Here is a 12,638-nt window from a genome sequence, read left to right on the forward strand (position 1 = left end):
ATAATCTTTTTTTTAAGGATTTTTCCCCCTCAATTTGATTTGTTAAGCCTTAGAAAACATATAGTGACTTATCAGAATACAACGTGTTTGTCAGGGTCCGGTTGGTGGAGGGCCCAAATGCAGAGAGAGACAACAGGTGGATGGAGTGATGAGGGTTTATTAAACAGAAAGCGCTGTAGAAGGTAGCAGTCCAAGGAACGAGTTGTTGATTGACGAGCAAGGCCAGAAGCGGAGGGAGTCTAGGCAGGCAAGCGGCAGGGTACACAACTGGGGAGAGCAAAGATCAGGTAAGTCAAATGCAATAGGCACGCACAAATGACTAGATAGCTAGAACCACGAACTCTGACGGAGTGTGTTGATCTGGCGACGAGGTGGAGTTGGGGACCAGCTTAAATACACAGCACTTGATGGAGATGATCGCTTGCACCTGGTCCCAGCTCCACTCGCCGCTCCAATCCTGCTGAGGGACACACCCACACTAACACGCTCAAGGGGCAGAGTCAGGAGACCTGACAGCATTCCCCCCCCGACGGGCGCCCCCTGGCGCCCGACCCAGGCGACCAGGATGCCGACGATGAAAGTCGCGGATGAGCGACTTGCACAACACCTGCCGGGCGGGGACCCAGCTCCGCTCCTCCGGCCCATAGCCCTCCCAGTCCACGAGGTACTGGAGGCCCCGTCCCCGACGTCGCACGTCCAGAAGCCTCCGAACAGAGTAAGCGGGATGCCCGTCGATCACCAGGGGTGGAGGAGGGGGCGGCATAGGGCGGGACAGGGGACAAGAAGATACAGGCTTGACCTGGGACACATGGAAGGTAGGGTGAACCCGAAGAGAGGCAGGTAGGTTGAGACGGACCGAACAAGGGTTCACCAGGGCAACGACCTCAAAGGGGCCAATGAAGCGGGGCGCCAGTTTCTTAGACTCCACCTTGAGTGGAAGGGTACGAGAGCTGAGCCAAACCTTCTGGCCAACACTGTAGACCGGCGCAGGAGTGCGACGGCGATTGGCTTGGACCTGCGACCTTGCTGTAGCACGGAGCAGCGCAGCACGAGCCAACCTCCAGGACTTTGCGCACCTGCGCAGATGGCTCGTGATGGACGGGACGGCGCAATCCGCCTCCTGAGAGGGAAACAATGGGGGTTGATAGCCCAAGGAGCACTGAAATGGAGACATGCCCAGGGAGGAATTAGGCAGAGTGTTGTGCGCATACTCGACCCATGCAAGCTGAGCGCTCCAAGTAGCCGGGTTCGCCTGGGTCATACAACGAAGGGCAGACCCCAATTGCTGGTTGGCCCGTTCTGCTTGCCCATTCGTCTGTGGATGGTACCCAGAGGATAAGCTCACACCGATGCCCAGACCTGTGCAGAAGGCACTCCATACTTGAGAGGTAAATTGGGGGCCCCTGTCGGACACAATATCAGAGGGGATTCCATGCAAACGAAATACGTTGTTTATCAGAAGCATAGCAGTCTCTTTTGCTGACGGAAGCTTTGGCAGGGCAAGGAAGTGAGCAGCTTTGGAAAATCGGTCCACAATGGTAAGGATAACGGTATTACCTTCTGAGGGAGGGAGGCCGGTGACAAAGTCTACCGCGATGTGCGACCAAGGGCGGCTGGGGATGGGGAGTGGATGGAGTAAACCGGAAGTGGGTTTCGAGGAAGTCTTACTCCGAGCACACACCGTACAGGCCGAGACAAACGCTCTTGTGTCTTCATCCATCGAGGGCCACCAGAAGCGCTGTCGGAGGAATGCCAATGTCCGGCGGATTCCAGGGTGACAGGTTAGGCGTGATGAATGTCCCCACTCAAGGACCTGGGCACGGACAGAGGCAGGAACAAACATGCGGTCACTGGGCCCCCCATCTTGGTCAGGTTGTCCCTGTTGGGCCTTCTTCACCACCGACTCAATCTCCCAGGTGAGTGACGCCACAAAGCAAGTAGGAGACAAGATGGGTTCTGACTCAGACTCCCCGTTATCCGGTGTGAATTGGCGGGACAGTACATCAGGCTTGACATTTTGGGAACCTGGGCGATAGGACAATGTAAATGTAAATCGGTCGAAGAATAATGCCCACCTTGCCTGCCTTGAGTTCAGGCGTTTAGCTGATCGGATGTATTCAAGGTTTCGATGGTCCGTCCAAACAATGAATGGCTGGTCCGCCCCCTCCAGAAGGTGTCGCCATTCCCCAAGGGCAAGCTTGACCGCCAAGAGTTCCTTGTCTCCAATGCTGTAATTGCGTTCGGCCGGGGATAGCCTCCGAGAAAAGTGCGCAGGGATGCAGCTTGCTGTCCAATTCCGCTCGCTGCGATAACACAGCGCCCACACCCACGTCTGAGGCATCCACCTCAACAATGAATTGCCGGGTGGGATCGGGGTGGACCAGGATGGGAGCCGAAACAAAACGCTTCTTCAGTTCTTTGAAGGCCATGTCAGCATCGCTGGACCACCGGAAGGACTTTAGGGAGGATGTGAGGGCCGTGAGAGGGGCGGCCACACGGCTGTAGTTCCTTATGAATCTACGATAAAAGTTTGCAAAGCCAAGAAAACGCTGCAACTGCTTACGGGAGCAGGGTGTGGGCCAATTGGCTACTGCGGTCACCTTGGCTGGGTCCATTTGAAGCTCCCCCTTGGCTATGACGTACCCCAGAAAGGTTGTCTTGGGGACGTGAAACTCACACTTCTCAGGTTTGACATATAGTTTGTTCTCAAGAAGCCTCTGAAGAACTCGTCGCACATGTTGCTCATGTTCAGCCCGGGAACTGGAAAATACAAGAATGTCATCTAGATACACGAACACAAACACACCTATCATGTCCCTCAGGACATCATTAACAAATGCCTGGAAGACTGCAGGGGCATTTGTGAGACCAAACGGCATGACTAGATACTCATAGTGGCCGCGATGGGTGTTGAAGGCGGTCTTCCACTCGTCCCCCTCCTTGATGCGGACCAGGTGGTAGGCTTGGCGAAGGTCCAGCTTAGTGAAGAAAGTAGCACCATGGAGTGGAGTAAAAGCAGAGTCAATAAGGGGTAACGGATATCGGTTCTTTATTGTAATACTGTTAAGTCCTCTGTAGTCCACACAGGGACGCAGTGTCTTGTCCTTCTTGTCTACAAAAAAGAAGCCTGCTCCAACAGGCGAAGAAGATGGTCGGATGATTCCTGCAGCCAATGATTCAGATATGTAGTCCTCCATAACTTGTCGTTCCTGCCGAGAGATATTGAACAGTCGACCACTGGGGAGTGGTGCACCGGGCTTGAGGTTAATGGTGCAATCATATGGTCTGTGTGGGGGCAAAGAAGTGGCACGATGTTTACTGAACACAGGCGCTAGGTCATGATAACAAGTAGGGACGCGAGTTAGGTCTGATTGCACTTGTTGATTTGGGCTACTGGAGGTTCCAGCAGCTGACCCCAAACAGTTCTGGTGGCAGAAGTCACTCCAGGAAGTGATCTTGCCTCTTGGCCAATCAATGTCGGGGTTGTGGAGCTTTAGCCAAGGCATACCAAGCACTAAGGGAACTTGTAAATTATCAAATACATAAAAACTGGTGACCTCGAGGTGGTTACCTGACAGTGTGAGGGAGACTGGAACTGTCTCTTGGTTTATGTTAAAGAGTAGCTGTCCGTTGAGGGCCCGGGCTTTGATGGGGGCCGATAGTGGCAGGAGGTCGATGCCTATCTGCTGCACTAGACTGCGGTCTATTAGGTTGTCATCTGCACCGGAATCAATAAGAGCAGAGAGAGGCATTGAGAGATTTTTCCAACAGAGGGCAGCAGAGAGCTGGAAACGACCTGGGGACGGGGAGTCAGAAGACGTCAGACTCACCCTCCGTTCCTTGTTGGTGGATGGACCATATCGTCTCGCGGGTAGCGCGCTGCATTTTGCGACAAAGTGCCCGTCTCCTCCACAGTAGAGGCATAAATTGGCAGCGCGTCTACGCATTCGCTCCTCTTCAGTGAGTCGAGCACGCCCCAACTGCATCGGCTCGCCGTCAACCGCCGGGGGCGATATGGGGGCTGGAACCGGTGTGTCAAACGAGGAAGCGGAGGACGTGCGTTGACGTGGGAGGGGAAGTTCAGCAGGCGAGGACCGATATCGCGAACGTTCCCTCTGGCGTTCACGAAGCCGGCAATCCAGTCTGATGGCAAGGCTAATAAGTTGATCGAGGCTCGTGGGCTCATCTCTAGAGGCCAGTTCGTCTTTTAGTGTTTCGGTTAGCGCACCCCTGAAGACCTCTTGGAGCGCCTCGTCATTGAAGTGGCTTTCGGCTGCAAGCGTTCTAAAGGTAACTGAAAATTCGGCCACGCTGCGAGATCCTTGCCGCACTGACATAAGCCGCCGAGCAGCCTCCCTTCCCCGGACTGGGTGATCGAACACCTTCCTCATCTCCTGTGTAAAGGAGGAATATGACGCGCAAACTGGGGACTGTCGCTCCCACTCTGCGGTGGCCCACGATAGCGCGGGACCCCGAAGGCAGCCAATGAGGTAAGATATTTTTGCTTGCTCTGTGGAATAAGACAGGGGTTGCTGGCCAAAAACTAACGAGCATTGCACCAGAAAATCACGGCAGGCGCCCAGGTCGCCATCATACGGGGCCGGTGCAGGTACAAAAGGTTCCTTTAGCGTTTGCGTCGGGAGTGTGGGTGGTGGCGGCGTGGGCTGGTTCTGTTCTCGGATCTGCAAGGAGGCCAGTTGTTTCTGGAGGGCAGAAAAGGCTTGTGAGAACTCCCGTACCTGGCTCATTAATAAGGTAATTGCCTGGTCGTGCTGGTCCAGGAGGGCTCCTTGCCCAGCTAGCCTCCGGTGGACAGGATCGGTCTCTGCTGGGTCCATGTGGCCAGATCAAGCTGTCAGGGTCCGGTTGGGGGAGGGCCCAAATGCAGAGAGAGACAACAGGTGGATGGAGTGATGAGGGTTTATTAAACAGAAAGCGCTGTAGAAGGTAGCAGTCCAAGGAACGAGTTGTTGATTGACAAGCAAGGCCAGAAGCGGAGGGAGTCTAGGCAGGCAAGCGGCAGGGTACACAACTGGGGAGAGCAAAGATCAGGTAAGTCAAATGCAATAGGCACGCACAAATGACTAGATAGCTAGAACCACGAACTCTGACGGAGTGTGTTGATCTGGCGACGAGGTGGAGTTGGGGACCAGCTTAAATACACAGCACTTGATGGAGATGATCGCTTGCACCTGGTCCCAGCTCCACTCGCCGCTCCAATCCTGCTGAGGGACACACCCACACTAACACGCTCAAGGGGCAGAGTCAGGAGACCTGACAGTGTTATTATTATGTATGTGTAATTACTTGAAATTTCCTGCTTGGACAGATGAACGCTGTGGGCATTACCGAAAATGCTAAAGGAGACAACAAGAAGTTTGAAATTTGGTGTAACTCCAGAGAAGAGGTCTACATTGTGCAGGCATGAAACATTTGTTGACATCCTAATAGCTTCCAAAGATAATAAGTGAGCACAAAGGAAAATTGACACCCTTTTTGAACTCTTGTTTTATGTTTGCTTGACATTTCAGGCACCGACGACTGAAGTGAAAACAACCTGGGTGAAGGAGATCAGGAAGGTTTTGACAACTCAGCTGGAAGCATGCAGAGGTAAATATAGTCATTTCTAAATACAACTAGTGATTTAATGATAAGGGCAATATCGTGATATTGTGATATTAAAACTTCCACAATATCGTCATCGTCATGTTCACAATATTTAAAAGGAACACCTCTGTTAAAAAAGTCAGGTTGATTTCCATTTGTGCAGTTCTAGCACCCTCTAGTGGCTAGTTTATCAGTGCAATTTAATTTTCATTAGGGATGTTTTGGCCTTCTATGTTTAAAATCAATGCTAATTGTCAGATGTCAATATGTGCTTGCATTAGCAAGTAAGTACCTCAATATTGTTATTAGAGATTGTAGCTAGTTTATATGCATTGTTGTTATGTACAAAAGCACAATATTGTGCTTTTTTTTTTTTAACAATATTGTGATCTTATTTAAATATCGCCAACACCCCCACAATTATCGTATCGTGACCTTCATATCGTGATAATATTGTATCGTGATGTTTGGGTATCGTTACATCCCTAATCACAACATTAGCTCTTCCTATTGCTAGGATTTTTTGTCCTGTTTCAAGGCACCCATTTAACATTAGGAAACTCTCACTCCACACCATCAAGCAAAAATGGAGTTTCTCTTACTGCACACTGAAAATACAAGTCGACACACAGTCCATATTTATTCCTCTGTGATTAGAAGCAAGTCAGCAGAGGGCGCCAGATCAGGCTATCCAATGTCCCCCGGTGGCAGGAGGACCAGAGAATCAAAGGTAAGTGTGATTTTTACTCCCAATCAAAGTGATGTAGTCAAGGTGAAAAAAATCGACTTGTGTCCAACAGCAGTCCATTCAAGATGGGCCAGAGGAGTTTGAAGAAAGGAGACGAGAGGAAAGCAGAGCAGTGCAGCCTCGATGCCAATTCCTCTCCTTCGCCAAAATCAGCAGGAAAAGGTGACCTTTGGGGACTGTTTCACGCCTTATTCATGCATGCTAATTGCACCTTTATTCCCATCTGTTGTCATGTCTTTTCCTCACTTTTCCTTCCTAACTTACCTTGCGTCTTTCCTCAATTTCTGCCTGTTTCTCTTTGCATTCCCTCCGGGTCGGAAGAGAGAGCCACAAGCCCTACCTCAGACAGAAGCGCTGCAGCTAAAAAGCGCTTTACTTTACAGGGCTTCAGTAACCTCAAAGCTCAGAAAGGTAACTGCAGGTCATTTGGCACGTCACATCAGATCATCATGGCTTTTGTGAGAAGTTCGACATTCACTTAGTGGACCACAAGTCCAGAACATCATTTTGAAGATTGTGGGGAAATGACATTAAAATATTTCATTATTGTAAGGTATATTCATATGTGTTCTGACCTTGTGATATTTTTAGATTAAAAAAAAAATTGCAAGGCACTCAACCCTTCGTGAATAATAACAGACACATTTTATTGATCGGTGCCAATCCACCAAAATGAATAACACAACTACGGTAAACAAAAAACAAAAAAATATCCCTACACTTACGACGTAGCAAAAATAATAATAATAATAATAATAATAATAATAATAATAATAATAATAATAATAATAATAATAATAATAAGGCAACTGGCAAATTAAAAAAAAAAAAATTGTTACCAACCCAACAAATTCTTCCAAAAATAATGCAGATAAACATTCACTACACTGTCAATGAAAAATGGAAAACAAAATATGAAAAAAAATTGGGAAAAAAAGAAAGGGGGGAATCTGCAAGTTTGCAAATTCACTGGTGCTGAACTGTGATTATGCAGGATCAACTGTAGTTTTAAGTTGTCATTACACCTTTCACCACTAGATGGCAGACATTATAGTTGCGCTTACTGCCCAATAGGGATGTAACGATAACGGCAATATCGTGATATTGCGATATTGAAACTGCCACAATATATAATCGTCATGTCACAATATTGAAAGTAGCACATCTGTTAAAAAAAAGTCAGGTTGATTTTCATTTGTGCAGTTCTACCACCCTCTCGTGGCGGGTTTCTTAGTGCAGTTTAATTTTCACAAGGCATGTTTTGTCCCTTCTATCTTTAAAATCCACACTAAAGGTCAGATGAAGGGGAACGTAATTTGCTTGTGAACCGAGTAAATATGTGGAGGAACTCAATGTGTGCTTGCATTAGCAAATAAGTGCCCCAACATATATATATATTTATATATATTTTTTGTATATAATATTTATAATAATTTAAAGGGATACTTTCCTTATTTAGCCATTTTTGGCAGTCAAACATTAATATTTTGCCTATAATAAATTAGATATTTTCATTGTTTTTCATGTACAATTAGTACCTTTAAAAACACATTTTGCAACTTGCTGTCGACTGAAAATGACATCATAAGGGCTCAGCAAAACAATCACAGCTCAGCTTGGGAATGTCACATGACCAAACCTAGAAAACAGGTGAGCTGTGATTGGTTACCTGAGCTCTTGTGATGTCATTTTCAGTCGACAGCAAGTTGCTAAATGTGTTTTTAAAGGTACTAATTTACGTGAAAAATAATGAAAGTATCAAATTAATTATAGACAAAATATTAACTTTTTATTGCTATAATGGGCTCAAGAAGTGAAGTATCCCTTTAACATTTTTCATTGCTGTAATGTACAAAAGTACAATATTGTTTATTTTTTAGTGTGACCTCATTTTTTTCTTTTTACAATATTGTGACCTTTTTTTGTATCGCCAACTTCACTACAATATCGTGATAATTATCGTATTGTGACCTTCATATTGTGACAATATCATATCGTAATGTTTGGATATCGTTACATCCCTACTGCCCGATACTACAATGTGAGTAGACCTTGTAATTTTTTACGGATTTGAAATATGTAGGACAAACATAGTAGCCTACAAATTTGAGTGAGTTGATTTTTATGGGGAAAATGTACAAAATGAGTTCTTGTTTTGGTTTCTTGTTCAGCAGTTTTGTGCCATCATTGAATGGGAATTTTTAGAAGAGCCCTTTGCATTGGAAAAAAATGGCAATTTAATGAAAAGGAAATTGATGATCTTATTCGGTGCAATTTGCTTTTTCTCCTCATATTTGTGAATGAAGTACAAACTTTAGAGGCAAAATAAATATAGAGTTATAGTTCATCCCAGTGGTTCATTGTGAGCTCAAACACTGCATGCTTGCCTCTGCAGAGCCACCGAGCACAGACGATAAAAGTTTCACCTTGCCCATCAGCATTCTGCTGTGTCCAGGTATCACACAGCAGCAGTCGCATTCAGTGCAGCCTTGATGCTTTTCCCTCAGCTAATGTGACACTTTGATGGCAAAAACACAGTAGGAATTGTGAGCTCTTCTCACCCAGTGTGTTGAATAGTGAACAGTAAATGTCCCAGTAAAATACATCCCGAACGTGAAACTTGTGATGTTTTCACGTACTCCCGCCTGTGCTTCACCCTGTAACCAAATAGAAGGCAAACAAGTAGGAAAAAATGGAAAGTCAACTCTCGTTTCACTTGTTGCTTTTAGTGTTTGTGTTGTTGCACATTTTGAATGATCTAATGGTCTAACACACAAACTGCTTTCGGACAAATACTTTTAGGCTCCCCAACCAGCCCGGACCACAAGACTAAGCGTCAGAGCGACCCGACACCGTTCGGCTTTAAAGGTAACTTCCAATACCCGCGCATCCATTCATGGCGGCTGCTAGATGTCAGCCTCCAAAAATGTCCTCTGATTCTTCATTAAGATCCCTGAAAACGGTTTCATTTGTGGACAAATTGCATAGTATGAATGTTGACATGACAAAACTGCAACATTTTGTTCTGTTTCCTCTTTTCTCTCGCCTCAGGCTGGAATAAGGCCTCTCTCTCGATGGACGCGTCAGAGGAGCACGAAGGCTACTCCAGTGGTGAGGATCCTCTCAACTCTGACCCAGAGGACGACAATGCCAAGAAGCTGGTGAGTCAAGCACACGTCCATGTTTGTATCAATTGTGCCAGCTGTCTTGGATTGATGCTGATGTTTTGTGCTCAGGTTGAAGTGGCCATTCCAAAAAGCTTGCATATACCCAATATTCCCTATTGCCAACAGAAAAAGGGTCCGTAGAAGGGTCAACATAGTAAATATTTTTGCATACATTTATAAAGCTCCTCAAAACTTAGTGAATGTTTATTATTGTTTTTTTGTAGTGAAAACAATACAAACAAATGTCAACATGATCAGCAAAGTTTGTGAAACACAAATTTTGGATGTGACGATTTCTTAGGCTAAAGTTACAGTTGAGGGTAACGATTGTGGGATGTCCATGTCTGTGTTCACACCTCTTATTATATGTGTATGTTGTTTTTCTATTTGAGTTCACATAAAGTAATGTATGTGCAGTGTTCACATGATTTATAGGTTATTACTAGGGATGGGCGAATACCGATACCCGGTATTGTTATTGATTTGATACTTGGCCTTATTTCAAGGTATCGATGCTTGCTGCAAACGATAGGCCTAGCAGGGTTGGAAATAACAAACGGTACAAGAAATTAGAAGAATAGAAAATTGTCATTCAATTCTTGCAATTTTAAGGGAAATTCTATATGAGATATGAAATTCTTTCTTGAAAATCATCTGTCATTGATTTTGGAGGGTGAAGGGATTTTTTTTGTTTTTGGGGGGGTGGAGGGATTTTTGTTTTTTGGGGGGAAATTTTATCCATCTAAACTACTAGTATCGGTTTAAAAAAGTGGTATCAAACATCCCTATAGTCATGACAGGAAGTTAGCAACTTTCTCAATAGAGAAACAATTGAGCAGATGTTTGATCACCTAACACGTATATCTTTGTGAACAGTGCACTGGCAAGTACACGGCGACGGGCGACTACGAGAAGGGTTCCACCCAGGAGGTGGCGGTGAAAAGTGGAGACGTAGTGGAGCTGTTGAAAGAAGGGGAGAATGGACAGTGGTGAGCCAGACTTGCCATCAATCACTGAACATCCAATTATGAATCACAAATAATGCATTGTGTGTATCTGTGTATGTTTGTTACAGGTTAGTGCGTAACCTGAACACCTCCACGGAGGGCTGGATGGCCACTGCCAATTTGATTACTCTCATTGCAAAGTCCAAGTCGTGCCAGTCATTAACCAGCTCAGGTACCAAACACAAAAGGGGTGAGGATGTACACTATATGCAATGAATGGATTCACGCTATCTGTGGGAGATAGGGACCGGTAAATGAAGCTTCATGAACCACTTGTGATATTTTTTTTTTACTCTTTTAGATTGCATTCTTGGCTTACAGATGCAGTGGAAATATAATCAATTTATTCATCTTCAAACCAAAAGCACCATCTAGAGTAGTAAATAAATATTTCAAGTGTTTCATGAAGCTTCATTTTCCCATCACTAGTGACTGGGCCTGCAAATAGTGAAAATCCATGAATAAGTGATACCCGTTTGCATTGATTCCCCCCCACAAAATCCTTGAATAAATGGGGATAAACTGCCAATAACCATTTTCCATCAAAAGAGGGGATGGCTCCCAAAAAAACAAATCATATCCTAAATTAAATACTTATAAAAATCATGTGCTGTTGTGCGTTGTGGTGTTGTAACTGCCATCCAATCAGTGACTCTTCTTTGTGTGTGTAAACAGAAGGCAGCGGGTCAGGACACCTCAGCACATCATCCAGTTGCAGCGAAACCTGCACGCCATTCACGGACGTCAAATCCTGAGCTGGCCAGCACGTCCCTCGTGCGTGCCCACGCCGCTCCCTCCCTCCTGAACGTCTGAACTGTCCGTATATGTTCATGATACTCACCATTAAAACCAGCATATTTTCAAGCATTTTACATCCTAAACGGAAGGGACGTCGTTGGTTTTTACTGTATGTGACGATGACGTTATAGATGTAACGGGCCAGCAGGACTGATCTCGGTTAATGCATCTCTCTCTGGATGTGGACCACACCCATCACATCTCCCAGGAACTAACGTTTAGCACATTTCAAATGGTGACAATTACAAATGGCTAATTTAGCTGCTGTATTACATATTTATTTGTAAGAAATGCAACAAAAACACAACTGTTACTTTAGTCACTTTTACTTCTATATTATTTTTTTTACTACTTGTTGTTCTTCGCTGTCATTAGAATATTTTTCCATCATCCGGTTGTGCGTTACAAGTACACCACAATCTACAAAAAGAAAACGCGTGTAATCAGAGGTGATTTGTATAGCGCTAACTTATTCTCTTCATGCTCTGAATGTAGATATTGTTTATTAATGCCTGTCATGAGATGTTTGTTATTGGAGCTGCTATATTGTACATTATTTATGCCCTGTGACTTTTTTAAAATGTATATGTATAAAAAGAAAACTTGAGGATTATGAAATCATGTTTGTTGTTTTTGTGGAGGATACATATTTCAAAATAAAAGAATAAATCAGACAGTATATTTGTTTTTCTGATTTTTTTTTAATTAGTGGTATGCACTAATGCCTCAATTGTGAGGTTCACTTTTCTAATCTAATGTGACTGCTTTTGCATGCTCTCCACTCATTTCTCCAGGTACTCCAGTTTCCTCCCACATTCCATCAACAGTCATGTTATGTTTGACTTCATTGCTTTAAACTCCTTTATGAATGTTTTTATATTCTTGAGTTATATAGAAAGTCAATTTGAATAAAAAGTCAATTGCAGTGATAATTTCGTCAAAAAATTGTCACCATAATTTTCGTCAATTTATTATTTTTTTTTAGACGTAAATCAAACGTAGCCTAAAATAGAAGCCATTCACTGAGATGATCGCGATAACTGCAAATGACAATTTCTTCAATGACTGAAACGAAAATGAAAACAGTGACGAAACGTCACACAATCAGAAGGAATGAAACACGGGATGGAGAAAAGAACCGCTCAGAAACAGTGCAGTGTTCACTTCACTTTATTTAATGTTCAAACATGTTTACATCTGTTGTGCAGCTGTAAGATTGGTCTCAATGATGCACTTTTATTTAGGTGAAAACTAAGTTATATTATTGTCAGTTCAACAGGTTTCATTGAAACAAGTAATAAAGACACTTAT

The 12,638-nt window shown here is 44.6% G+C and overlaps 1 protein-coding gene and 1 long non-coding RNA gene across 10 annotated transcripts in view; one reads left to right on the forward strand and one right to left on the reverse strand.

Annotated features, from left to right (window-relative positions):
* mcf2lb (mcf.2 cell line derived transforming sequence-like b) overlaps positions 1-12,001 on the forward strand; it is a 44,484-nt gene extending 32,483 nt beyond the window's left edge. For 2 of the 9 annotated variants that reach the window (XM_077537499.1, XM_077537503.1), the window contains exons 23-32: positions 5,330-5,422; positions 5,532-5,610; positions 6,265-6,337; positions 6,411-6,517; positions 6,677-6,766; positions 9,158-9,223; positions 9,407-9,516; positions 10,399-10,511; positions 10,598-10,701; positions 11,205-12,001. In XM_077537499.1, coding sequence (XP_077393625.1) covers positions 5,330-5,422; positions 5,532-5,610; positions 6,265-6,337; positions 6,411-6,517; positions 6,677-6,766; positions 9,158-9,223; positions 9,407-9,516; positions 10,399-10,511; positions 10,598-10,701; positions 11,205-11,284 — 915 coding nt within the window. In that variant the 3' untranslated portion in view covers positions 11,285-12,001. Of the gene's footprint in view, positions 1-5,329; positions 5,423-5,531; positions 5,611-6,264; positions 6,338-6,407; positions 6,518-6,676; positions 6,767-8,750; positions 8,811-9,157; positions 9,224-9,406; positions 9,517-10,398; positions 10,512-10,597; positions 10,720-11,204 lie in introns of all 9 variants that reach the window. The other 7 variants (XM_077537494.1, XM_077537496.1, XM_077537495.1 and 4 more) reach the window with 7 other exon arrangements.
* LOC144030863 (uncharacterized) lies at positions 142-699 on the reverse strand. The gene is made up of 2 exons (XR_013287377.1): positions 342-699; positions 142-267 (listed from the first exon to the last, which is right to left on the reverse strand). It is a non-coding gene; the product is annotated as an uncharacterized LOC144030863 (long non-coding RNA).
* Positions 12,002-12,638: the final 637 nt, after the last annotated feature.

This window comes from Festucalex cinctus, chromosome 11 (assembly GCF_051991245.1).
Source record: "Festucalex cinctus isolate MCC-2025b chromosome 11, RoL_Fcin_1.0, whole genome shotgun sequence".
NCBI classification, from domain to species: Eukaryota; Metazoa; Chordata; class Actinopteri; order Syngnathiformes; family Syngnathidae; genus Festucalex; species Festucalex cinctus.